Source organism: Podarcis gaigeae, assembly GCF_964106915.1.
Source record: "Podarcis gaigeae genome assembly, chromosome: 8".
NCBI classification, from domain to species: Eukaryota; Metazoa; Chordata; class Lepidosauria; order Squamata; family Lacertidae; genus Podarcis; species Podarcis gaigeae.
This window is the reverse complement of record NC_139684.1, coordinates 42,607,744-42,635,652: the sequence shown is the minus strand read 5'-3', so window position 1 is coordinate 42,635,652 and position 27,909 is coordinate 42,607,744. Positions and strand designations below refer to the sequence as shown.

Below are 27,909 nucleotides of genomic sequence, written 5' to 3'. Positions count from 1 at the left end.
ACACAATGAGGTCACTACTTTGCACATGAGATAAGGTGAACACATGTTTTTTAATTGCAAGTTTTTATTATTTTTCTATTAATATTAATTACTATTAATATTAATAGAAAACTTAATAGAAAATAGTAATTAGTATTAATTACTAATTAATATTAATGAAATATTACTCTTTCATCTATTAATCATTTCCCATGAAGCCACCCCCAGCAATTTATTATATGATTAAAAAGTTACTTAAAATTGCTGCATATACAAGAGCATATAAAACACGTTTTAATAGGTTTTTTCCTATTTTGTACTTATAAAAATTATTTTTATTTTTTAAAGGAACCTTGAAGTACATAGATCCAGCCCATTTAAATCCTCTGCCCTTACACCAGCTGTGGCCCAGGCCCTCTACTCACCAGTTCCCCTTCCGGCCCCCCAAAATCCAAGTAGAGGTTCCTGATGCCATCATCCGCAGACATTCTTAGCCTCTCGAAAGGGTATCGGAAAAGGACACTGGCAGAACCTGCCTCTTCCTTGGAAATAATGAAGCCGTTTTCATAGTGGATGATGAGGCGGACCTCCTGGGCATTCAGGACACACCCTAGAACATGAAAACGCAAATTGTCATTGGACACAGGCTGGTGCACGTCCTTCCAGGTCAAGTTGCCTCCCCAACACACACAGAGCGGAGCAGAGTTTCCCCCTTATGTCCTTCCATCAGAGCCAGCAATGATGTTCAGCTAGACGGTGGCAGAAGACAGCTTGCTTGTCTTGGTCTGGGTCACCCAGGTTCTGATTTTATCCCATTCTATATGCTTTTAGGTTTGGTAAGTCACCTGGAGACTTCTTAATATGTCAAGAGACTAATAAACCAAATTGAATAAATAATAAAATTCTTTTGCCATCAAGCTCACCAATTCCCATTCATGATAGATCCCTTGAATTTTTGTTTCTTGCTCTTACAAGGTTGTTCTATTGGTTTTAGGGTGCATTTTTGTTTTAATGATGCTGTTTGTTTGTTTTAAATACTAAGCTGTTGATAAATGCTAATAAACAAATAAATTACATGCATACTAAACCACCCCAAATATAGTGTGGACCTTCTTACTAACCCTGGGGTGGGGATCTGAGGCCCCTTCAATTGTTGCTGGACTACAGCAACTCTCTTCATCCTTGACCAGGCTGGCTGCTGGGAATCAGAAGGCCAACATCTGGAAGGTTACAGGTGTTCCCCTGTCTGTTACATACTTCGCAAAAATGAAGACCAGAAATGATGCATGTCAAAACTGCTAAGTGGCATTTCACAAGTGATGAGGGTCACAGACCACTTGCTGCAAGCCAACAAATGCCTGAACTGCGCAAGTTGTGACTGGCAGCAAATATTGCAGCTAGGTCAGCCATGTGCTCCTAAAAGCAGTTACCTCTGAAGTTGCACTTGCCTCACTGACACAAAATCAGATAATGTCGGCCAACTATCACCAACCGGGTGCCCTCCAAAAGTTTTGGACTGTGATTCACATCAACCTGGCTCATAGAAGACTCCTCATACCACAGTCAGGAGAGTGTTAGCAATGAAGCATTCCTGTGCAGAATAGGTGCTGTTCTCTTGCAAACTCTAGAGGGAGCTTGAGACCTGGGAATCAGCTCTGAGAGCCTTCTAAACAAAACCGGAGAAACCAAGAGCCCAAAGAGTTCCCTGGGATCTTCCTCTTCAACAGCTTGCAGCGCCAAAGCCTGGCTTTTCAAAATGTTCTGAGACAATGCTTATGCAGGCCTGAGCTATATGACTCCTCTTTCCTCTGTTCTGAAAGCATCAGGAACAAAAGCTCCTCTCTCCCAGGTGCTCAGCTCCCTCCCAGCAGATAGAGTTACAGGCGTCTTCATCTTGCATAAGTGGGGTTGAGCCAAGGTGTTTTCAAAGGCTCAGACTAGCTTACCTGACAGCAGAGGATTACATACACACCTTGCTCCCCCCCAAATATTCTGAGATCATCCAGACTTCTACCAAGCAACCAGTCCAACCATCAGCCTTCATCAACGCCAACAGCTGTACTCTCCTTTCACTAACCACAATGGCTCTGTTCTCCCACCAGTTGCAGGACGCCTCTGCGTACCATTTGCTGGAATCATGAGTTGGGAGAGCACTGCTATTGCACTCAGGTCCAGCTTCCTTTTAGGCATTCTGCCTGGCTACTGTGAGAACAGAACCCTAGATTAAATGTGCCTTTGGGTAGCTCTTACTGGCACCAACACCCAAATGATCACATTTCAGCCTGGCTTGAGCATTTAAGTTTTGCCTAGGAAAATGCACCCTTCAAGAGCAAAAGAATCACTCTCTTCTCCTGTTGAGCTTGGAAGACAAACACTGCAAGGCCTGGTTTTCCCCAGCTGCTCAAGGCAGCGAATGGGCCAAGCCGCCACCCTGCCCAGCAGCTCAGGCAAGAATCCCAAACCAGGCTTCAGAGAGGCAGGGCTGCTGGCCACTTACCTAAAGACACCTCCTTGACCAGCTCTGCAGCAGCGTGGCAGCCTTGCACCAGGATTCTGGTCCAGGAGGAGAGGTCCCGATGAGTCTCCACGCGGAAGATGTGCATGGCAATGCCCTGGCGGCAGCCCGTCCGCGTGGCAAAGCTGAGGTCCGATCCCATGCAGGGTGATCTGCGGCCTGAGCCAGAATGCACTAGCCTGCAGGAAGAGGGGGGGGGGTTGGTCAAAAGAGCAAGCAGCAACCACACCTGTGAAACTCCCCCCCCCCTAAAAACCTGGAAAGCCATCCAGAAATCCACCTGACCAACTCAACAAGTGGCTGCAAACCTGGCACAGGAGAGAAACCCCTACAGTTCCTGGATGTGGGAGGTGGGAAAGGGCCGGTTCTGAAGCTGCAGGGTCTGAGGCCTGAGAATCTCTCTCCAACCAGTTTTGGCTGGAGGGATGGTTTGGGAGGGACCCTAATTGAATCCAGCTGCTACATGTTGCCAGAAACCTCTGCCAGCAGCCACACCTCTTGGGGGCTTGCAGGGGAGGCTTCCAACGGGTGGCGGGAATACAACTAGCTTGGCGGCGGCAGCTGCCAGGGCAGGCAATGTGGCAGGAGCCTGCCCAGACAGGGAGAGCCTCTTGCAAGTTGTCAGCCCACCCACCCCTAACTCTCCAGCAAGATCACAGAGCTGCCAAGTTTTTGTCTCAGCCAGCCCACCCCCGATGGCAAAAGGCCAAGCATGGTAGGGGCAAGCCAACTCTCTCCTCAGATCTCTCCCACCCCCACCCCCAATAACCCTTGGTACACACACACACAGCTTGGGCTCACACTCAGGGTGGTATCAACATGATCCATTAATTTCAATGGGTCACACTTTGTTGACTACCACCCTTGGACTTTATATGTCAGTCAGTTTGTTGAATTGTTTGCAAGGCTGTCTTAATCTGCTCTTTCCCTGGCGTCTGGTTTCATGGGCATCTCTGTTCACAGATTGGCAGTCTCCACACTCTTCCTCTTACTGAGTCACCTGTTTGCTCCCTTACCTGGTGGCAACAAGCGGGTAGCTGTGGCACGGGGAGGCCCAGGCATCTCTTGTCCATGGCATGCAGTCAAAGAGCAGCAAGTCCTTCTCCGTCACGGCCAAGAGAGCTGGCCGCCACTGCTGCCGGCCTCCATCCAGCCGGGCCTATGGGAAGACAAGAGGGAAAGGGGGCGGGTTGTTGGCAGTCCATCTCCATGAGCAAAGCAAGCAAGGATTTGGGGGAAGAACATAAGGGGTGGAGAACACACCCTTCTGAAGGGACCTGCCAGGAAGAACAGAGTGCAGGAGGGAGGTGACTGGCCTTGCAAGCCTATGAGGAGCTGTAGAGACAGGAATATTTTGTTCTCACCCCAAGGCCGGATCTGCATCCTGAAAGTCACTCTCCCACACGGCTCTCAGGCTTTGAGCACACAGGAGCCTTTTAATCAAAGCTCTGCTCCCATTTTTTTCCTTTTACTCCATAATAAGGAAATGAATTGCAATCCTGTGTCATATGTATCTTGCAACACAGGGAGCTGCCTTCTCCAGGGTCAGACCCTTAGGTCCATCTAGCTCAGTACTGCCTGCACTGACTGGCAGCAGTGGTTCCTCTGAGTTTCAGGCAGGGAGTCTCTCTCGGTCCTATCTGGAAATGCCATCAGGGACTGAACCTGGGACATTCGGCAGGCAACTCTGATGGGGCGGGGCTCCTTTTACTCACATTTCCTCCCTGCTGTGCTAGGAACTGCCAGTTGCTGCTAGCAGAATGCAAGGCAGCCACAGAGCCAGGATTTCACCCTGCAGCACCCAAGTACCAGCCTATCCCCTCCTCCAGTCTAGGCTCCTATTTCTCTCCCACTGCCTGCCAGGCTCTCCTGCACCTTCCACGGCACAGGTCAGACGTATCCCAGGAAACAAGCAACAGGTCTCACTTCATTGCAAAGCAAGGCTGGGCCCTGCCTGTTGCCCTTGGCAGGGAGCCATGCCTGGTTGGACAGGAAGCTGGGCCTGCTGCTGCCTCTACCTAGGTGCGGGAATCCAGCCCTATAGGAAGGCTAGATCCCAAGATGCTGACAGCAGATTCCTTCTGCAGGGTTAAAGGCAGCAGTGGAAATAATGGGAAGGATGAAAGCTACCACAAACACCCTCCACCCTGCGACATGCACAACAATAACTTGAAGGACACAATTCTGCACATGCAAAACACATTTAAAGCTCCAGTAAAAGAAGAGTGTGTTGTTGTGGCATCAGATTATCCAAGCAACTGCTTACTTTGTTGACTGAAGGTGGTGGATGCGAGCACAAAAACTGAGGGCTGGGGCGGCTCAAAACCAAGAGGAAGACCCAAAAGGGAAGCCATGCTAACTTGTTGCAGCAAAACACCTAGGGTCTAGTGACACCTTAAAACAGCTTTCCCCAGCCTGGTGACTTCCAGATAGTTGGGGTGACAACTCCCATCAGCCCCAGCCAGCAGGGCCATATGACCCAGGGGCTGATGGGAGGTGGAGCCCAAAATGGACATGCAGGTTGAGGCTCATGAGAGCCACCAAGTCAGCAAAGGTTGTCCCAGAGGGTCTGAGGGGCCAGGGCAGCGCTGGGCCCACCTACTCTGCAAAGGGCAGAGACAGACGGATCCCCCCCCACCCCACCCACTCTCCTCCCCCATGGGTTAACAAGCCTAAGTGGGGAAACAAGGCAGCAGAAACAGACTAGAGCAAGGTGTGCAAATGTAACAATACTGAGACAAAGTGCCCAGCGCACAGCAGCTCCCAGACTCCTTTCAGCCTTGAAATGATACATCCAACAGCGTGAATACGGAACAAGGATTTTCCCACCAACGGCAGAGCCTCTTCCGCGCACCCCACCCTCCACCCGATGCATTTGTCAAGATCACTGCAGGAGGAAGCTCAGCCAAGGACTTCTGTGTTGGGCTGGGCAGAGAGGAGAAGACTGTTCTCCACTCACAAGCACCATGAGCAGGAGAAGGTAACAGATATTACATGTCTCCTCTCCAGTCACCAGCTGACATCTCTCCTAAAAGGTGGGAGGGAAGCAAGATAGGTCGGCCACCGTGAGACCATGATGCTGAACTAGATGGGTCACTGGCCTGATCCAGCATGCTCTTCTTATGTTCAGGCCATGAATAACGCCCCACCACAATCCCAAAGAGCTTTTGAACCTCCACTGCACAGAGCTTCCAGTCTCCTGGCCCACCTGTTCCGCCAACCACGCGATGTGCTTGACCTCCTTGCTGCTCCCCGGCGTGTTGCTGGTGGCCAGCATGGCGTTGAGCTCGGCCAGGACTTGCGGGAGGAGAGCCATGATGTTGGTGTGGATGGCCATGAACCAGGAGTGCGCCGTGGCTGTGTCCTTGCAGCGGAGGATCAGGGTGTTCCGGCTGTCAGGCGAGTGCAACTCTATCAACCTGCGCAGGGAGGGAAGGAAGGAAGGGCAGGATGAACTTAGTGGGGAGTCTGCCAGAAGAAATGGTCTGGACTGCCAAGCGCCAGCAGGAATCTGAATTCTAGCAAATGCCACCACTGGTCCATCTATCTCAGTACCGCTTATGCTGCTGGTAGCAATGGTCTTCCAGGGTTTCAGGACAGGGAGTCCTTCCTTCTCAGCCCTGCCTGGAGATGCCAGGGATTGAATCTGTGACCTCCTGTATGCACATCATAAGCTCTGCCACTGATCTCCAGCTCCTTCCCCAAAGAGGACCCATCCTCACAGGAGAGCTGAGCAATTGGAGTCAGCACAGAATCAATGGTTAAGTAGTCAAGGGCCAAATGCAGCCCTCTAGGCCTCTGCACCTGGCTCTCAAAACCCTCCCCTGGCCAGGCCTCTCATTGCCCCTTCTTCACTGCGTCCTCAAGAGCACTTGCCTGGCCAGAAATGTGTCCTTGAACCATGGGGATACCTCTTTCTTTCCCAGAGCTAGATAGGGGTGTGCATGTGTGTGCGTGCAGAAATGAGCCTACTACAAAAAAGCAACACTCGCTTTTCTTGCTCTCCCCACTTATTCCTCTGGTTTTGCCCACCACTGCCAATTGGTCCTCAGAAGGTTGCTCACGAGGGAATGCGGCCCTTGGGCTGAAAAGGGTTCCCTACTCCTGAGTTAGTCTTTCTCCCACTTTTATTAGGAAAAGGGGCTGCAACGCATTTGCTCATGATTTCTAAAGGGTGTCTAAAGCAACAGTCCCAGTTAGGAGGCAGCAGCAGTAAGGCCTCAGCTCCCAGTCCTGCAGGGGGCAGAATTAGGTGGAGCGTGGCCTTGAGCACTCTGCTGGCTCTTCTTGAGGGCAACGATCGTGCCCAGGCCCATCCCTGGCTACACTCACAAATACCACCAAAGAGCATGGGTGCCTGGCATCCAGCCTGCCCTCCGCCACCAGAAAGTGACAGCAACCTTGCTGCTTGCTCTACCCACCTCTTGGCAGATGGGGAAGCTGCAGCCAGAGCCTTTAATGGCAGCCTCCACCCTCCAGCAGACCCACCTCTTGGCAGCTAAAGCTAAATGGAGAAGGCAGGAATTCATGAGACAGGTTTATTCACTTAACTGCTGCTTCCTTCTTCCCCCAGCATTTGGTGTTCTGGGACATTGGAGCTGTATAAAAGCCTTCTGCATGGGCTACTTCTCCCTGAATGAGTGGCTGTTGCTGGGCTATGTAATTGATTTTACACTTTGTACACAAATAGGAGGAGACGATAGCTTGTCTGACCCGATGGGACTTGCAGCAACCTGCAAAGAGAACTCTGTTCACTCCTCCCTCTGGCCAGGTAAGCTCCAAAGGAGAAGCTACTTTTGGCTCAGGCTGCAGAACATGCTTCTCGCAAACAGTTGCTTCTGGGTGACTGCCTGCCTCCCCCACTCTGAACATAGGAGGGATTTCGACTGGACCAAACCATCTCCCAGAGTCACCGCTTTGGAAAAAAATGAAGTGCGAAACACACAAGAAAAAGGCGACAAGACATGGCAAAGTCCACTTTCCCTGCATGGCCTCCAGAGATGTATCAGATGCTGCATACTTCTCAATCTGCCAAGGGAAGGTGTTAAGACAGCACTGCAACACTTTGAGGAGGAACATGCTACAAGGCGGGCAGTTAGAGGGACTTAATCCCAGCCACGTGGTCCAACTGCCACTATGGATCCATCAAGCATTATGACTGCCCAAGGAAAGCCAAACACTGCATCCATGTGGCAAGTGAAATTTTTGCACTTCCATTAGGGGAATTTAGGATGTGCCACCTGAAATGCATGGCGAACAGAAGGAATCAAGGAGCAAAAATGGTCAAAACCGTTTGGGGGAATTTGTACTATCTAGGAGCCAAAAGCCTAGCACCAACCTTCTTCAACCTATTAAGAGATCTGATAAGCCAAACTGGAAATGCTGCAAAATCGACTCTGCTCTCCAGATCACTGGCAAAGGCTGCAGCTGCTTCTCCAGCCCAGTTGGATGCCCTGGCCTGCTTCCCCCATCCTCGTGTCAAGCTAACCTCCTGGGGAAACAGATTTTGCTTGCTGCACCCCAGCTCCACCCACAATAATTTCACTCCTGTTTGGGTTGATTGGATAAGGGCAAACACAGCAGAAAGGTAAACTCTTCCCCTGGGATTATTTTGCTAATCCGCCAACAAGGTTGCAAAAGACTCTCTCTGCTCTCTGAGCTATCTCTCCAGACCAAGTTGGGGGGGGGCAGGGAAGATGAGAGGGGCACTCTACATGGTTCAAGATAATTGACTCTCACCCCCCCCAAGGAAGAATAGCCACCCATCACAACAGGAACAGTTGGCAGCTTGTGCGACAGGGATGCAACTGAGTGCTTTCGTTTATAAGCAACAAACATTTTGCCTTTCAAGTGAAGACCAAAGGTGTGCAGTTAGAAAGGCAGGTAAAGCCCCAGTCAGGCACCAGAGAGGAGCTGAGTAGGACTTGCCACAACCAGGGACTTGGGCTGCAGCCCCCAACTCTGCCTCCCTACCTGCCACACACACCATAGCTGACCAAAGCAGAGGATTCTGCATTGCATATTCATTCCAAAATGAATCACTGATTCAGCTCACAGAATCCAGCCCTTTTTTTGGTGCAGAAAACGCAACCTTGCCTCTGCAGCCTTGCAGTTTCAACTGCTTCGCTGTGCACACCTCTAGAGGAGTGAAGAGCAGGGTAGGGAAGCTACAGAGGCAGTGGGAAAACAAACTCCCCCAGCAGCCAGCACAGCCAGTGGTCAGGGATGATGGGAGCACCAGCCCACCAGCACTAGGAGGAAGGTCACAGCCTCTCTCTAACCCTGAGCTTAAAGGAGCCATCCTGACTGCCCTCCACTGCTCTTGCAGTGCTCTCCGACCCTGAAGGCATCATCGCCTTCTTACAGTCAGCGTTACAGGGCTGTCATCCACCGGAAAGATCTGGAGCAAGTAAGGCCCATGCCGTGAGAGTGTCAGGGACAAGCTTCACTTAGAGGCTCTGAATCAAGATGGCTTTTTGTACCCCCAGGGAACACGCAAGCAGCCTGGAGTCTGCAGAGTGTCTGGCTGCTTTGCAAGGAAGTCTTTTATTGGAATAGGAGTGTCTTGGCTGCTTTCTTGAGGCAGGGAGAGTGTGGAAAGCTGCCCACTTACAGGCCAGGCTCAAGAGCTGACAGGAAGTGACTTGCCCAGGTGGTAGCAGCTGATGCCAAACAGAAAATGTCAAGGGAAGGAAGAATCTGCCATGCAGGTAGGCTCTACAAGCTGCAACCTGCCTACTTTCAAAGCACTTGACCTCAACCATGAAGCAGCAAAGGAGGGCTGTTTCCACAAGAAAGCATTTGTAGAAACCAAGCTCTGGACATCTGCCTCTCCATCTCCCCTGCACTCAAACACTGCATATCTTTGCTTTTGGGACAATCAGTGAGCTGGTTTTCTAAGCTCTCCTTGCTCATGGCTTGGCTAGGCTACAACTCGCCATTGCCCCACCATAACATGGCCCTGGTGGCTGGAGCTGCTAGTCCAACAACACCTGGAAGGTACCAGGCTGAAAATGGCTGCTACACACACCAATTAAGAACCAATTCTGGAGAGTCCGAGCATTAAGCTGCAGTAAATGCAACAAATGAACAAATCGCTTTTATGCTAAATATTGTTTTATTCTCTTCTTGGATTCTTTGGACAGCTATGAATGTCCTCCTGGACTAAAGAGTGTGGGATGAAGCACATGCTCAGTTAGGTATGAGAAGTCTTCAGGCTTGCAGGATCTATTTTGGATTTTGCAAGGATCCCAAGGCTCACCAGTGACAGCCAGGTGTAAAACAGTGGCAGCAATGGATGGGATGGTGGAGGGAGACATAGTCAGGAAAAGGGGGGGCCCACAGGGGCTATACTCATGCTTTGCTTTTTGCTGTCTGTACCAGAGCTCAGCTCACAGTCCTTTCAGGCACAAAAACAACAACCCATTCCTGGTTTCCCTCCCCCCCACCACCAACTTTTCAGCCTCTCTTTGTTTTAACAGCCTAGTTTACAGGAGGAAAAGTCTTTTTGCTGCTGTTTCTTATCCCCCTTTTTTAACATATCCCACTCTACTTCAAGTCATCCAGAGATCCTGACCCTCCTGCTGCCTGTTCTGTCTCCAAATAAAAACAAGAACCTTCCGGTGAGAGACTGGGGGAGGAGGGGAAAGAGAAACAGCAGCCTTGCAAGGGCGGAGGTGGTGGGGTGGTGGGAGGACATTATCTGTCTGCCTGGGTCTGCCCTGAGCAGGGCTTTCTTTGCCACTCGGAAGAGAACCTTCCATCAGTCAGCGGGCTGTTGCCTAGCGCTGCAGAAAAGGGTGCAAAGGCAACCTGGAAGGCAGCCAGGCCCCAGACCGCAAGCGGAGCAGGGAGGGGGAAGCTGCGCAGCGTGGAGGTCCCTGGCAAGCCGCCCAAAGGCCAGGAGTTTCCTGCAAAGGGCACTTGCAATTAGTTGGGTGAATGAATCAGGAGCCTGCGGTCTCCTCTTTGCGGCCTGCCTTGCCCTCCCCTTCCCCCTCCGCTGCTGCAAGAGCTGCCCCAGCCAGCTGAAACTCAACACCCAGCAAAGGAACGTGAGGATGAACCGACACTTCCTCTATGGCCTGTGTGTGTGTGTGTGTGTGTGTGTGTGTGTGTGTGTGTGTGTGTGTGAGAGAGAGAGAGAGAGAGAGAGAGAGAGAGACTCCAGTCCAACTTTCATCTCCCCTCCATGGAAGGAAGCCAACGTGCGGATTAGATTTGCATCCTGTCTACGCCCAAAGCAAACATATCCTGAACTTCCAGCAGGGACAGGTCGGGACAACTTGCAATAAATAATACGACTGGCCTCTTGAGCTCAGGACCCCTCCAGGCCTCACAGCTCTGTGTCCCGCTCCTACCACCACAAAAGCAACCAGCAAGAGGCATCCAGGAAACCCACAAGGGCATGATGGCACCTGCCAGTCAGAGGCATGCCCCCTTTGAACAGCGAGGGGTCCTCTCCAGGCAAATAGCCACCGACTGAGCCATCTGCCCAGTGAAGTCATTGCAGACCTTCGCTACAAATGAGGAACAGAGCTGGGATGTGGAATTAGCAGGCTGCCCTTCCCCTCAGTCCCCCTCTGTGGTGGGGCCTCCTGGGCTGTGAAGCTTTCCCAATTATCACTAGCTCTCCTGCCTGTCTCCAGTGGGGACAGGATCGCTAGACAGCGAAGGGGTGCAGCTTTTCCTCTGCCACTGTGGCGCTAAGGAGAAGCTGCGTCAGTCCAAGTTCTTCTTCTTGGCCACATAGGGGCGTCTCCTCTATGGAAATCTGGCAGCCCAACCTAGAGGCCCCCACCCTGTCCCTTGACTCCTACGCATAGCCCTCCTTGCTTGTAAAACAGAAACCAGAATACTCAACATTTCTGGAAATCTGCATAATCCATCCCGAGCAGCACAGCACACTTGTTTTTCTTGGCAAAAAGAGCAGCGAGCACTCAGCCTTGCTCATTATTCTCAGGGTATGGCTGTGGCACTGAGCAGTGTGGGATATTAGGAAAACCAGGCCTGGGAAGTCATGAGCGTCTGGGTCTCCCTCCAACTCATGCCACTGGCTCTCCGTGAAACCAAAACGAAAAGGAAAAACAAAACTTCAGCACCACCATTGCAATTTGAGACGCCTCCCCTCCTCCTCCTCCTCTTTCATCTGGGCTCACCTGTTCTCCAGATCCGGCATGCACAGGTTCCTCGCAGCGTAGCACATCTTCAAAGGGATCACCTTACGGTCCTTGGCAGCGCCATGGTGCTTTGGGGAGCCAGAATCCTCGCTGCCACTAAGGCTGGGCGACTGCGGAGCTACCCCATCCCAAGGCAAATCCGACACCAGCGACGGCTTCTTGATATAAGGGCTGGCTTCCCGCATATACTTCACTAGGAGCAAACAAACAAAAGATCCAAAGGCAAAGTGAGCTGGCTTATGTGGAGAGTGGAGGAGTCCCTACAGCAGCGCAATGTTGGGGGTCGCTCAAGAACCTGAGCATCATCCATAAAATGCACGTGGGGCAAAGAGGGAGAAACAGCAGCCCAGCAGCCCACAGTCAGGGTGGTGGGTTAGAATGGGATGCCCTTCTACCACCTGGCCTGTTGATGGGGCTCAGCTCTTGCCGGCTGGCTGGGGCCTTTTCAGCAGCTCATTTCCTTTTACTGTTTTGTCTACAGGCTCCTTGGGAAAAGCGGCAAACACTTTTATTCCACAGGAAAAGGTGTACAGATGGAATAGGATGAGTCACAGGAAAGCTCTCCTTCAACTGCCAAGACAGAGGGGATGGGAACAGCTTGTCTCTGGCCCAACAAAGGTCAGAGCTCTCCAAACTCTGAAGGGCTCAGGCAGGCAAAGAGCTGGGAAGCTCAAGCATGGATGAGGACTAGCAAAAAGGAGAAACAGGTGGAAGATGCGCCTCCGCTCTGGAATAATTTATTTCTTAGATTTATTCTAACCCCAGCTATCCTGCAAGAAGCTGAGAGCGGCACGTACATGGATGGGGCTACCCCACGCCCCCTTTATCCCAGCAGCTTATGAGATGTGCTTAGCTGGAGGTGTGTGACTGGCCTAAGGTCGCCCAGTTCCCTCCTCCCATCCACTGTGTTCAGCACTTTGCCCACTACAGCACGCTTGCTTGCACAAGACAGCTTGCTTGCCTCTGCACAAGGCAGAGGAAGGATCTAGCAATATCAGCTAATCAATCTTTTGGTTAAGTTCTCAGATCAGCCATTAGAATACCATCAAACACATATAATTTTACAGTTTACAGGCAAAAGACTTTATCTAGCAATATCTGAACAGCCAGGAAGTTGCAAGCAACACACAAAGTAGGTGCCCTGGCCAAGGGATTGTTACCCAAGTCAGTATTTTATTTTTATTTATGTATATTTATTTATTTATGTATTATCCCCACCTTTCCTCCATGAAGCTCAAGGTGGCATACGGGGTTCTTCCCCCTTCCCATTTTATCTCCTACAACAGGCATAGGCAAACTCCGGCCCTCCAGATGTTTGGGACTACAATTCCCATCATCCCTGACCACTAGTCCTGTTAGCTAGGGATGATGGGAATTGTAGTCCCAAACATCTGGAGGGCCAGAGTTTGCTTATGCCTGCCCTACAACAACCCTATGAAGCAGGTTAGGTCAAGCAACAGCAATTGGCCCAGTGTCACCCAAAGAGTTTCAGAGGTGAGTGGGAACCTGGGCCCTGGTCTCCAAGGTCCAAAACTCTAATCACTACACAGCATTGGCTCTCTAAGAGATTTACTTGGCCCGTATGAAGATCAATCCTGCAACCTTGGCATTATTAGCAGCATGTTCTAACCAACTGAACTAACTAAGCACTAAGAATCTACACGCAACGTATTCTCACACTACTGAGAAGCTTCCTGTGCTTTATGTTTAATGCAAAAGTCGATTAGGGCTGTGCAACATTCCTGGGGGAGGCCTGCCTACTTCAGGACCCCTCCTAAACCCACTGAAGAACCAGCCAGATGCAAAAGACTAACACAGCACTTGAATTTCCCTAGAAACAAATCTGAATACCAAATTGTCTGCTGCTTTCCAGAACACCTGGAGTGTCTGAGATGTTCCCTTCTTGTGCTAATCATTTCTGAGCATCAGCATTGCCCCCCCATGCAGACTTATACCTGCTTCTTGAAGGTGACAGGTAAGATGGGTTTGTGCTAGGTATAAGGACCGCATGCAGTGCTCTCACCAGGGGAGGCACGCTGCAGGGATGAGAGCTCTGCCCTTTTGCTTTCAGGAGCAGATTACAGCAAAAAGGCTTTGGGTTTCTAATCCCTGCTTGCAAGAACGTGCCCTTTCCTCAGTAACAAGGCCAGGATCTCCTAGCCCTAAGAAGCAAAGCTAGAAGCTGCAGCAAGACTCAGCAGGTGTGTGCCAAAGAGACAGCTGGTGTTTTTAGACAGGGGTGGCGGCAAAGTCTGGCTTTCTCCACCAAATGCAGACCCAGACCACCCCACTACAAACATGGGCTCAAATGGTCTCTCTCTCTTTCATGCTGTGCATAGTTCTGTCCAGTGAGATTTAGCAGCACGATACGCTGAGGCAACCACTTTCCACTGAGTGGGGGAGTGGGGGGGGGGAGAGTTACAGCTTCCACACCGGAAATTCAAAGTGAAGTTCAACACTGGCCATGAGTCATCTGCTAAGAAGGAAATGCAAAACAGCTGACTGGTGGGGCTCTGGCAAACTATCTGCCTGCTTGCCAAAGGAAAGAGGCAGCAGCACAGGGTATCAACCGGTAAAAGCAGAGCCCTTGAAAGGCCACCATCCTCTCAGCAGTGGGCATCCTACTCAGGGCTGAACCTTGGTCAGCTCTGTAAGGCATCCTCATTCTCCCAACTTGGTGTCCTCCTGGTGTTTTGGACTACAATTCCCATCAGCCCTAGCCAACGTAGCCATAGGATGCTGGGGCTGAGAGTCCAAAACATCTGGAAGGCACCAGGTTGGAAAAGGCTGCCCTACAGCATCGCTGCCATTAGGATCAGACACTGCCAGCTGCCTCTTCTGTGCAGGACGTTGTCTCTGGAGCAGCTGGTTCTATGTCCTGCTTCAGCAGGACTGAGAAACCATAGAACCACAGAAATGTAGAGTTGGAAGAGACCACGAGTGTCATCAGGTCCAGGATGCGGAGCTCAAATGCACCATCCTGAAATTAAGAGTCTCACGGTCTACTAACTGATCTATCTCAGGAATCAGGAACACCCCCCCCAAGAGCTTGAAACACAAGATCCTGTTTTATGTTAAAGAAGTTAAAATGAAGAGAGCATCTTCTACCAACTGTAGGCAAGAGCAACAGAGAGCAATGCCTGGCCTCCCTGCCACCCACAATCTCCTTCAGTACTGAACCATCCATTCACACTACCGCTGATGTGCTGGAACAAAACCTGTCCAGGCCACCAGGCTATGCTGCAAGGGAAGAAGATTTTGGTGGAGCTGATTCCAACCATTCATCCCAAAGTCAAAACATGGGCCATTCGCCACAGCCACAAGGCTTTCAGCAGCTAGTTCCCAGAAACCACTAATTCTCTATTACAGTACAATGTGATTACCCACTCTGGACAAGTTCTGCTTGTATTAGTGCTCTTTTCAACTTAGGAATTCGCCTAATACACCAGGAGGTGGCAAGATTTAGGGTGGTATTAAGCAGCTTGAATTAGCCATGTCCAGTAACTTCAATGGGTCTATGAGGAGTGTTGGCATGCCACCCCCACCCCCAGAAATGCCACTTGCTCCATTTGGCAGAAATTCTTTGGGTCTCCAGCCACTGGAGACTTGGGGAGCTGAACCCAGGACATCCCACCATTGAGCTGCAGCCTGGCTTCTGGTACAAGAGCCGACTGCATTCCCTTCTGAAACTGCAAGGGATCCACTGTGCCCCATCCAAGTACACAGGCCAGATCCCCCAACTCACCTACACCATTGTGCATGTGAGGCTGACATGAAGAGCCCCCCAAATCCCACTTTTTTGATTACAACTCCCATCACCCCAGGTCAGCCAGCACAGCATAGTGGTACCTCGTGTCATACACCGTCCCCCTTACGAATGCTGCAGGTTACACGCTCTGCTAACTTGGAAGTAGATGCCCCTTGTTGCGACCTTTGCCCCGGGATGCAAGCGGAAGTTGCGCTCTGGCGGCGCGGCAGCAGTGGGAGGCACCATTAGAGAAAGCGCGCCTCATGTTACGAGCCGTTTCCTGTTACGAACAGAGCTCCAGAACGGATTAAGTACGTAACACGAGGTACCACTGTACAGAAAACTGGGGACACACACTTCTCCTGAGGATCACAGCACATCATCCTAACAGAGTGCCCTGCAAAGTTATTTCATGGACACTTTATGGTGCCTCGATTTTTCAGCATCACAACTGAAAGTCACTCTGATGTGGAGAGAAGCACAGGGTATCCCAGCAGGATCTGCTTGTGTACTCTGGGGCAGCAGGTGTTGTCCAACACTGTCCTCCTCAACAACCGTGCTGGCAAGACACCTGTCAAGAGAAAGCAGCACAGCAGACTCTGGTGGGAGGAAGGGAAAGCAACCTGCTTATGTTCTAGGGCAGCCTTTGCCAACCTGGTGCCCTCCAGATGTTTTGGACTGCTGCTGCCATCTGCCACAGCCAACAGGTTGGCAAAATGTGCTCTAGAAAGTGGAGCACCCATGTCATTCACTCTCTACTCCTGCCCTGTTAGGGCTAGTTAGTTAGTTAGTTAGTTAGTTAGTTAGTTAGTTAGTTAGTTAAATTTACATCCCACCCTATATCTGGTCTCAGGGCAGTTCAGCTCACATTGCTGGAAAGACAGGAAAGGAAGTGAATGAAGCAGGCTCAACACTCTGGGGCTCTCTTTGCCTGATCAAATGCCTGATCAAAGATTTATTGGCTAAACGTCTCCAGGAGCAGCAGAGAAAACAAAAGCTTCTTTCCAAGGCCAGAGGATGGACAACAGAAAAACAATCCTCAGGCAGGCAGGCATTTAGCTCTCACAAATTAGTCAATATTCACTTTCATATATGAGAGCTTGTTGCTGCCTTTCGTGGCTTTTCTGGAAAGGAAATCTCTCCCCTATCTCCATGATGGCTAGAGGGAACCTGGAATGGGCCCCGCACAGGAATAGAGGTCCACACACCACACCCTCTTTGCAAAAACAATGTCATTAAATCAGCCTCTCCCAACTGGTGCCCTCCAGAAGATTTGGATGACAACTCCCATCGGGCCCATTTAGCACAGCATGACCGTGGTACCTGGGGCTGATAGGAGTTGTAGTCCATAACATTAGAAGGGTGCCAGATTGGGGGAGATTGCATTAAATGATAAAAGGGGATCACAGCACAATGAAAAAGAAGGACCAGCAGACCAGTTCCATACAAAATAAAAAGAGAAGCTCACAAGGGGATCCTGTGAAAAGTAGCTGTTATTTTGAAAAGGACTCCAGATTGCTATATTGTTATGCTGAATGCATTTTTGAATGTATCAACTTTTCATCAGAAGCATCTAAAAAAACTGCTAAAAATAATTCAGATCTGCACAAAAATGTATTATCTTAAGACTGTATGTGGGCATATTCCACCAATACATTTTGATGTATAAGAAGAGTGCCTTTGGGACATATTTAATGCACAATATATTAAATAGTATTGGAAGAAAACTCTCCAAACCCCACTATTCCATGAATTTTTATGGTGATAAATTTAACAAGAAGAATCTTCCGCTCCATAAACGGAATCCTCTGAATAAACAAATATGCATATCATGGAAAGAAAAGCCACTTTTAATTATCAATAAAAATTAAATTATTTTGGGGCAAGCAAAGGTTCTATTAAAAATTTCCTTAGTAAAGAAAGAGACCTGCTTTACTCAGTCACCTTTTCCCTCCCGAGTCCATACGGACACACAGGTAACATAAGCAGGGAAGAGGTTGTTTCATTCAAGCAGAGGAAGGCGGCAGGTGGAATGCACAGACCATCGGAGGGGAAGAGGCAGAGCCTGGGTTGACCTATGGCCAGTCACTGAGATGCTGCTGCCAGAACAGGAAGCTGCCCAAACTGGCTGGGTAGCACCTTGGCACCCCACATTCTGCCCCTCCCTCCACATCAAACAACTTTTTTGGTCAGCCTCCAGTACAAATCCAGCAAAAGGAAATGCCACCTTCATTTTTGCTCTTGCAAATGTAAAGTGATCCCTAATAAAGTATGAGAACAGGTTTGGCATAACAGGGATCGGCTTGCAGTTTGAATGAGGTCTGACCTATCTAGGCGGTGGAAGGAAGTGGCTCCATTTCTCAGCTGTACAAGACTGGTGGGCTGGCCCAAATCCTTCCCCCTTCAGAATACCCAAGACATGCTGAAGGGCAAAAGCTTGAAACATAAGCCAACTCCGCAGAGGCAGAACACACAAGGGCAGGGCAAGTAATTTGTCCATCTAGCCCAACACTGCCTACACTGACCAGCAGGTGCCCCGTCAGGGTTTTTCCCCTTCACCTGCTGCTTTTAAACCGGAGGTGTTGGGGACTGATCCCAGCACTTCTGCAGATGCTTTATCGCTCGACTACAGCCTCCTCATGCAGCAGATAGTTAAAACTATGGAATTTGCTCCCACAAGAGGCAGCGATGGCATCCAATTTTAAAAGAGGGTCAGAGAAGTTTACAGGATGGGTCTAGTTTACTTCCCCTGTCAGAAGCATTATATCCCTGAATTCCAGTTGCTGGCAATCACAAATGGGGAAAGTGCTGCTGTTGTGTTCAGGGCCTGCTTGTGAGCTTCCCATGGGGGCATCTGGCTGGTCACTGAGGATGCCAGACTAGATGGGCTCCTTTGGCCCGATTCAGCTATTGTTATGTTTTTAGCTACAGTACTGCTAAAGGTTGGAGAGGGAAGGTGGTATTTAACTCCTACAAAAATAGCAAAAATGTATAGGACAAGTTCAAATATCTGCTGAAAATGTAAATAAAAAGTAGGTATGTTTTATCACATGTGGTGGACTTGTAAGGTGCTAAAAGCTTTCTGGGAGATGATATATAACGAAATAGGAAATTTTAAAAAAAATAACTTTTGTTTAAAAAAACGAGAAGCTTTCTTATTAGGAATTACAGGTACCGACATCCCAAAGGAGCAGAAAAGACTTTTTAGGTATGGAACAGCCGCCCGGATGCTACTAGCCCAGAGATGGAAAGAAGACAAGGTCCTACCAGAGAGGAATGGCAAACCAAGCTGATGGACTATGCTGAAATGACAAAACTAACTGGAAAACTCAGAAACCAAGAGGACAAAAACTTTATAAAAGAATGCGGAAAATCTACAAGTTATATAGGAGAACACTGTAAGCAGATGGAAACATTGGCAGGATTTTGATTTCACTTGTAGTGTAATAATTACCATGGATAATATGGATTGATAATAGAATTTGGAAGAATATGCAGTTTTAAATGTTTAATATGGGACCTCATGGAAGGGGTGGGGGGAGGTCCTGAGATTCAGAATAATCTCTGTTTATGGATATATATTGGGGGGTTTTAATATATAACTTTCTATTTGTAAAATCTAATAAAAATATTTCCGAAAAAAGGAAAAAAGCAGAGCTTTGAATTCTACACTATCGTGTGTGTGTGTGTGTATAAAGTTGGAGGGGAAATAATACCCAATGCCGCTCACTGTCAATGCTCCTTGTGAAAAGACTCTTCTTATCTTCTTATGCAGCATATATATTTAGTGGATTTGTGGGTGCTGATGATACCATTCATCCTCCCTTGAAACTTCTGTACGGAAATACCTTAAGGCCATGGAAAATGCCAGGAAGTACTGAGATGAGATCTGTAGTACTTCTGGCAGACTCTGATCTAACTGTGCCTGCTTGACACCTTCATCTTAATACAGTCTCCAACTAGAGGCTTTTGGGTTTCCATGCCAGATGCAGCCTTTGCCTCCACCCTCTCCCACCCAGCCCATCAGCTGCCTTCCTGTTTTTCTTGCTCACTCCTTTGCTGCATTTTAGTCGGTCCAAATAAAGGGCCAACTGATTCCACCGTGGCTTTTTGATTTGTTTTGCAGAAATGTTCACTGCATGGTGCTGCCATCACAGCACCACCACCCCTTCTTCTCTAGTTGCAAGCAGAATCTGAACTATCCAGTAGTGAGATGCTTCACAACCCTTGCAGAATTCCTTCTCAGGTCAGGAGGCAATCTTCCAAAGTAGTGTTCCCCAACCTGGTGCCCTTGAAATGTTTGGACTACAGTTTCCATTAGCTGCAGCGAGGGCGGCAAAGGGTACTACAGAAAGTAAATTAAACAGACTGTATACTGAAGTGCAGGAGGATTTAGTAACCTCCACAATCCACACAACAAGTGCCAGGTCCAGCCCTTTCCAGGGATGTTAGTCATCCCAATGCCTTTGGTTTGTGCTGCTAGGCCAAGCCATGCGTTTTATAAAGAGGTTCATACACAAGTGCTATAAAGGGCCAAACCAGCTGGTCCAAATGACAGTCCTGTTAAACAAGAAGTCAAAGAGGTGACCATTTAATGTACATACACATCTGTCTCTATTTTGGAAATGCAGCTTGCAAGATCTCAAAGGAAGACAACCTGTGTTCCAGCAGAGAGGAGGTGCCTCCAGTGAGCCTCTGAAAAGCCCAGATGTTTCAGGTCTCTCAATTCTAAACAGCCACAGTGCCAAGTCCAAATAAATTTTTAGCCCTAAAAGGCAAGAAAGCAGAGGAAACATTAAAGACACAGTCTCCTGAGTAGTCCTGGTTTCGGCAGGGTGTGGAGGAACTCTCCTCCTGCAACACTCTTCACCAGCAAATTCAGAACAAGCAGATTTTATGCCAGAAATACAGCTGAATCCACAACAGCCAGCTGCCTGCTCTGGAGTGCTTGCTCTTGAGTCAAACAGCAGACAAGCCCACAGTCCAACTGCAGCATCCAATATACTCTTTAGGGAAAGTTATGAAACTAATTTCAGCCTGGGAACACCCATCAGCTCACAATAAATTAAGACAGAGGGGGGGGGGAAAGCAAACAGCAGGCAGCAAAAGACAACACAACTGTTTATGTCCGGTTAGTGGCAATTCAAAGGAGCCATAAATGTCTCATTCACTCCGAAGTCTCTTCCAGCAAAGCTCATGAAAGCCCCATTAAACAGCAGCTAAGTATGCCACGCTCTTTCCAGGCCCGCCTGGGCACAATAGACAATGTGCGCAACTAACGGAAAACAGGCCGCGGCCACATTCGGAGACCGTGAAGCAGAATCATTGGCTTTGTTTCGAGGTGGAGGGTTTTGGCTCCAGTACAGACTTTCCCACCGTCTTTGCAAGAGGGAGGTGGCGTGTTTGCCCAGCTGCCTCCCCTTCTCCCTGGCTCTTGCTCCCAACCTTTTGGGTGATGCCAGCTTGCTTAAGAGGACCATGCAGCCCCCACTGAGGGGCCCATTCAGCGCCTTCATAATGCAAGGAGAATGTCAGTTGCTTTAAGGAGGGCACCGGACACACTTGGAACCAAGCCCCTTCTCCTCTTGCAGAAGCACAAAGGCTTCCTCTTCTAGGAGCCCAAACAGGAGTGCTGCACGGAAGCCAGCAGCAAATCCTCCAGACTTTTAACCATGGAGTGTTAATGCTTTAATGGAGCTGCAAGGGCTCCAATGACAATTGAGAATGTGCATCTTGAACCTTCTGCCTGTGCCATGTTGTTTTCTGAGATCAATATAGCACCCCTCTCCCATCTCCATAAAAAGCTATGCACCACTGGGAGTGTGGCGGTGGGATGTACCTATATCAGAGCACCGCAGCAATAAAACTGCTAGCACATTTGCAAAGTTAAGCAGGGTCTGTCTGGTATGGTTTTCATGTCTGAATTTCATCCCAGCAGACCTCAAAACAGCTTGTGGGGGGGAAAGAAAGGTCCACACCCGGTGTATTTAAACTAATAATTTTAAAAACTAAGACCCAAAACACCAGGAGAGTCTCCCCTTCTACCTTACATCTGTTTGGGCCCCCGGGCTCTACATGACAACTTTCTGCAAAGTCTCAAGTCCTATCCATTGCTCTCAGCAGCCTCCCAGCTAGAAGACTATGTGTGAGAAGAGGATGCCCAAGCATTGTATAGTTATGGACCACCATTTCTACACCCACACCCACCTTAATCAAGTTTTGGAAACATGCTCTGCAGCCAAGCTGTAGCCACATCCCCATCTCTCTCCCCAGTGTGATACTAGGAGAGCTCAAGGTGGGCAAAGATGTTAGAAGGAAGCTTGACAGGAAGAACACTGTGCCCACTCAGCGCCTGGCATTTGGCTGCTCTGCTAAATCACGCAGCTCGTGCCCAAGGGTGTATTAAAGGGTAATCCTCATGCAGCTGCTGGCTTGCCCTTCCTATCTATCTTGGCATTTAATGTCCCACGGGGCAGGCAGCGAGATATACATTCGACAGAGGCAAGCCAATGACAGAAGTCAGTATGTCAAGAAGGAAGAGTCAATGGGGGGGAAAGGAAGCCTGATCTGGTTAACCTGAGCTTCACCAATCGCCAGCACACAGTTCTCTTTGGTCAAACAGCTTAGCAGCCAGGGCAAGGCTGGAGAGAGCCACAGCAGGGAGACCGAGTGTTTAATATTAGCCTCCTGGAGGCAGAGGGCTTATCCCAGGATTACACTCATCCCCCTCCACCTTTAATCTGCTCCTCTCCTTTTCTGAGGATGGGTGGCTGAATGCAAACTAGGGAACCCAGATGGGGGAGAGGGGAGAGGGAAGTCCATTTCCTCTGTGCACAATTCAAACTGAGTAGAAAGCAGTGCTGCCTCAGCGGTTAAAATGAGCTACACAGCTGGCTACCAGATGTGGACCAACTAGCACACTGGTCCAGAAGTTGCTTTCTAACAAGGTCACAAAGTTAAATGTTCCCCTCTTCACCAAAGCTGAAATGCTCCATGCCAGAGCAAAGACTCCAGAGGCAGGCGACTGATAGTTTCAGGAAATGGTTGCAGGAACAGCTGACCAACTTTTCAAGCAGCAGCAAAAAATAGCCTGAGAAGGACATCCCATTGTGAAGTGCAATAGCTGAAGAGTGTTATTCCACCCACCCAGAGGGCGGCGGGGGGTGGGGGGGTGGGCTGGGAAGGAACCTTGGGAATGAAAAGTGCAACCTGATTATTCCGTGCCAGAAGGCAAAATATGTAAATATCACAAGAGATTAAGAGCTGGGAGCTTAAAGTAGCCTCCAGAGAGTGGTTGTATTTAGGGTCAAGAGGCAAGGAGGGTTTGGAAAAATAACAAGACAAATACTCAAGCATGCTGGAGGGATGGCCAGAGGACACAGAGTTGGACTTCTGAAATCTAATTAACCCAGGATGTATTTAAGAAAGTTAGTGGAGAGCAAGGCAGTGCTGAGGAAGATGGAAAAGGCCCTGGAGGAAATTCTGAACAGGATAAAGGTAGATCCAGGGTGCTGTTATTTGGTCTAACCAATGAAGCCTTAGTCCCAGCTAGTGCTCTGCCCAACCCAGCCCTTTGGTTCTATTTGCATAGGATGAAGACCAGATGCTTCTATGGAGCATAAAAGGGAGAAAGGAGCTGGAGGGGTTCTGGCGATAGCAACCTTTTCCAGTCATGGGCCGGTCTACCGTCCTTCAGACCATGTGGTGGACCAGACTATATTTTGAAAAAAATATAAACGAATTCCTACGCCCCACAAATAACCCAGAGATGCATCTTTAAATAAAAGGACACATTCTACTCATGTAAAAACATGCTGATTCCCGGACCGTCCATGGGCCAGATTGAGAAGGCGATTGGGCTGCATCCGGCCCACGGGCCTTAGGTTGCCTACCCCGGCTTAGAAAAAGCCTCCATTGCTGATGTTGGATGCCAGACACTGGTCTGGGAGCCCTGGAGGTAATTTCTAAGTAGGGACAATAGTGAAGCCTCCCCAAACCTGGTGCCTTCCAAATAGACTACAACTCCCAGCAGCCCCAGCATCATACGGTTATGATGGCTGAGGCTAAAGGGAATTGTAGTCCAAAAAAACTGGAGGGCGTCAGGTTGGAGATAGCTGGATGAGATTTAGCTGAGGAAGCCACTTTTCTTTCTAAGTCAGTTCTGGGACAAGGACAGAAGCTGAGGGACTGTTTGTTCCAAGCTCCCCCACCCCAAAAAGATAACAGCCCACAACTAACCCTTTGCTCCCAGGAGAACACTAAGGTCGACTCATATCCACTCATCAAGAGAGAAGGGAAAGCTGCATTTGACTCAGCAAAAGCCAAAGCAGCTGTTCAATCTGGCACCAGTGGGGCTAGGAGAGGAGAGCTGGGACACTGGTGGGTCAGGCTCCAACCTCACAGCACTTTTTGGCACAAGAAGACAAAGCCCCATCTCACAATCTCCTGCAGTCGCAGCTAGAGCATCCCTCCCACTTCAACCAGGCTTTATCCAACCCTGTAAACACTGGTAGGCCAACCAACTTCCTTGTTGCAGTCACACCCTTCTTTTCCGAAATGGATTCTCAAATTTGGGATTGCCACAAGGTTAGAACTCTTGCCAGGTTTTTAGCTGTCCGGTCCCTCCTACATCCGGAGGTATTTTTAAATAGCTCTCAGGAGCTTCAAGTGTCACTTAAGGGTGACACAAAGTTCCTGGCCAAAGCAGTATCTATATGCTTCCTTTCTGGGAGGCAAAACCCGCTCAGAATCTCTTCCCCACAGGCTGAATGTGGCCCTCCATGTCTCTAGGTGGCCCTCAGGATTCTTCCTAGGTCATGCCCCCACACTAGCACTGCTCTGTGCCCTTAAGAGCCTTTGCCTGGCTGGAATCTGGACCTCAGGCTTCAAAAACTAAGCACTATCAGTGCTGGAAAGCAATGCAGATCCTTTTCATCTGGCTGGATGCTGGTAGAGCTTGTGGGTTACAACCAGAAAGTAATTATATGTTTGTGGCCTAGGGCTATAGCTCAGGCATAGGCAAACTTGGCCCTCCAGGTGTTTTGGGACTACAACTCCCATCATCCCTAGCTAACAGGACCAGTGGTCAGGGATGATGGGAATTGTAGTCCCAGACATCTGGAGGGCTGGGTTTGCCTATGCCTGCTGTAGCTGGTCCACTTCCCTCAGCCTATAGGAACTCTATCTCAGTCTCTTTCAGCCATTTGGCAGCATCAACATAGACAGATTTTGCATGCCATGATTTTGGATAAGGTTTAAGATTTACCTTTCTTCCTCCAATTTAATTTTAGCCTAGATGTTGTCAATTCTAATGAGGCTAAAATTAAGCAACAAGGAAAAGTCTCTGCTCGGAGAAGCCTTCTGAACATTTCCTGCAAAATTCTGCTTTTGCATATTCTCTGGGAAAGGAAACACACAGCATGGGGTATCTCTGGAAGAAACACAGCTTGTTCCAAGCCTACACACCTTTCAGCTGTGAAAATGGAAATGGCAGAAACACAGAAGTAGGAACACAGAAGCAGCTGAGGCCCAGGACCAGCACCATAAATGGATGGTGATGAGGCCCAGGCAGAGCTTTGAACTGGGACCAGAGCTCTAATGTCCTTACAGCCTCATCAGAAGGCATGTTTACTATGGAGCATTGGAGCTGTAAACCCGAATACAAACCTTGGTTTCAGTTAGTGGTTTCTCTGGAGAGAGCTAAACCACAAGCCCAGGTTCAGATGACACTGAAGTCAAACTGTGGCTCATCTTAGCACAGCAGCAAAATGACCAGACAGAAGCAAAATGATCGTAGGCTCCTCTCTGAAAGCCCACGCTTTGTTCATTTGCACTAAGCCATGCTTTGACATAGTGTTATGTACAAACAGGATCAATGAGGTCCCTTCTATATATTTAAAGCAATATTATACCATTTTAAGCAGTCATAGCTTCCTCCAGAGAATCCTGGAAACTGTAGCTTGTTAAGAGCATTGAGAGTTGGTAGGAGACCCCTATTCGCCTCACAGAGCTACGGTTGTCAAACGTTGCCTGAGAAGAAGGATTGTTAAACCACCCCGAGAACCACAAAAACAACAATATAGAACAAGTAGCAAAGCAAAATATCAAGAAATCAGAATTTTAGGCAACCCAGCAGCAATCAGTTAAAACCATAAGCCTGGGAGAAAAACTGATGCGTTTTAATCTGGTGCTTAACAATAGATAGTGTAGGGGCAGCTGGATGTATATGGGGAAGGAATTTCACATCTGCTGTGCCACAACACAAAAGGCCCTGCTCCTCTAAAGGGACACATGTGGCCTGCCCACCTCCTTCACAAACCTGCAATGTAGGTTAGACTGAGGTCACCCATGGAGATTCAGGCATGAGAGGGAATTTAAAACTGGCTTTGCTCAGCCCGGGATGGACACCCAATCCCAGTGACATTTGCTAACCAACCCACACTAGTATACGTACTGTATATTCTGACCTCCATTGTGTGGTCTGAGGTCCCAGCCACAGACCAAACAAAAGGTGCAGATGTACAGGGGCTGGATACAAGAAGTAAAACACACACCCTCCCCCACTGCTGAGAACCAAAGCTTGGGAGCAACACTCTCCTCCCACCAGTTTTTCCTTAACGAAGGGCACTTAAAAACACGACTGTTTACACTGGCACAGAAGGTGGCGGCAGCACTTCCCACTGACTGGCACAGTCAGTCATCTGCAAACCTTCTCCCCCTCCACTTCACATTTCCAAAATACACATTCCAAGTGACAGAATCACACCCCGGCATAAGCAGGGAGCCTGTGCTGTCATTTCTTCTTAACCACTAAGGCAGCATAATGATTAAAGACACTTTAAAAATATCCCCAAGTTTTCGTAACTGTATGCACTCAATCGACTTCCCCAAGAGCTCCCCCCGCCCCAGAAAGAACTTATCCTGAGGTTAAATTAACTGTACTATCGCATCAAAAAAGCACATAAATGACAGCCTGTCTACAGGTCCGACAAACCAGGCAGCTAAAATGATTATGGACGGGCATTCTCAACTGATGCTGCTTTCCAAGCAAGCCTCTTTCAGAGTTTGACTACACTGCTTGCCAGCTGGAAGTCCACCATCTCTTCCCTTCAGGTTTTAAAAGCCTAGTTGCCCTGCATTCCTATGAAATCCAACCATTACTGCGCACTCACATTTCCTTCACACTGTCTTCCTAGAGTTAGCACACAGGCAAATTAATGGAGCAGATATTGCCAAGTATCACAAAAAAGCCACAACACTTGAAGAAATGACCAGTTGCCAATTCAGTAAAAGTGACTTTTAAAATGTTTTTAATTGCTGCTCTGCATTGAAAACTTTCATGTAACTATAGGCTGACTCTGGTAAACTAGCATAAAAATCCTTTTGACAAATAATTCATGTTTATAGAAAACTTGGGACGCAGGTGGCGCTGTGGGTTAAAGCCTCAGCGCCTAGGACTTGCCGATCGAAAGGTCGGCGGTTCGAATCCCTGCAGCGGGGTGCGCTCCCGCTGCTCGGTCCCAGCGCCTGCCAACCTAGCAGTTCGAAAGCACCTCCGGGTGCAAGTAGATAAATAGGGACCGCTTACCAGCGGGAAGGTAAACGGCGTTTCCGTGTGCGGCTCTGGCTCGCCAGAGCAGCGATGTCACGCTGGCCACGTGACCCGGAAGTGTCTCCGGACAGCGCTGGCCCCCGGCCTCTTAAGTGAGATGGGCGCACAACCCCAGAGTCTGTCAAGACTGGCCCGTACGGGCAGGGGTACCTTTACCTTTTATAGAAAACTTACACCGTTAAAGTTAAAATAATCCACTACAATTTCTTTTAAAAGTTAAATTAATTCACCATCACCATTTGCTAATTTGCTTTTGTAATTAAGTATCAGACTGGCTCTATTGCTTTTGTTCTATTAAAGTTATGCTTTAGAAATACTTGATGCATATTCGACTAGTTAACTGCCCAACCTTAATCATTATGAACTGTTAACTTCCATGACGCTGCTGCCTTCCATGCTTCAGTTTCCAGTGACTGACCTCTTGGGCCACACTAATCCAAAAGTTTTCCAATAGTGCATCATGTGCTAGTGTCAAGGGCAAAAAAAGGAAAGTGGAGACAAGTAGACCAGGGATTTGCTATTTTATTTTAGCTCCTAACCAAATAGTCAGACAACCCCCAGGACCACACACAGTGCTCCAGGCTTTGCAAAGCAGCTCCACCCTTACTGGTTATGACTCCTGCAGAACCAGACCTGCAAACTGTTTCCACGCCTAGGGACCAAGTCTGGGCTCATGAATATACAGTAAAAGCGAGTGTCAACGGATCAGTCCAAACAAGCCCATCCCACACTGAGAAAACACCTGCTTACACCAAGGGGCTTGCCAACGGAGAGAGTTGGATCATTTTGATGTCGGGACCAAGGCAGATGAACCCAGGGACAATGTTCGGGGCAGGGAGTTGAGGCATGGAAAGAAACATTGCCTGGGCAAAGTTAC

The 27,909-nt window shown here is 48.9% G+C and overlaps 1 protein-coding gene and 1 long non-coding RNA gene across 3 annotated transcripts in view; one reads left to right on the top strand and one right to left on the bottom strand.

Annotated features, from left to right (window-relative positions):
* Positions 1–27,909, top strand: part of LOC310850607 — a 168,967-nt gene that overhangs the window by 53,527 nt on the left and 87,531 nt on the right. The window lies entirely within an intron of this gene.
* Positions 1–27,909, bottom strand: part of SNTB2 (syntrophin beta 2) — a 33,968-nt gene that overhangs the window by 4,887 nt on the left and 1,172 nt on the right. For both annotated transcript variants that reach the window (XM_083752156.1, XM_083752155.1), the window contains 5 exons: positions 11,653–11,866; positions 5,703–5,913; positions 3,511–3,653; positions 2,477–2,673; positions 405–589 (listed from right to left, as the gene is read on the bottom strand). In XM_083752156.1, the coding sequence (XP_083608282.1) occupies positions 405–589; positions 2,477–2,673; positions 3,511–3,653; positions 5,703–5,913; positions 11,653–11,866 (950 nt within the window). The remainder of the gene's footprint in view (positions 1–404; positions 590–2,476; positions 2,674–3,510; positions 3,654–5,702; positions 5,914–11,652; positions 11,867–27,909) is intronic.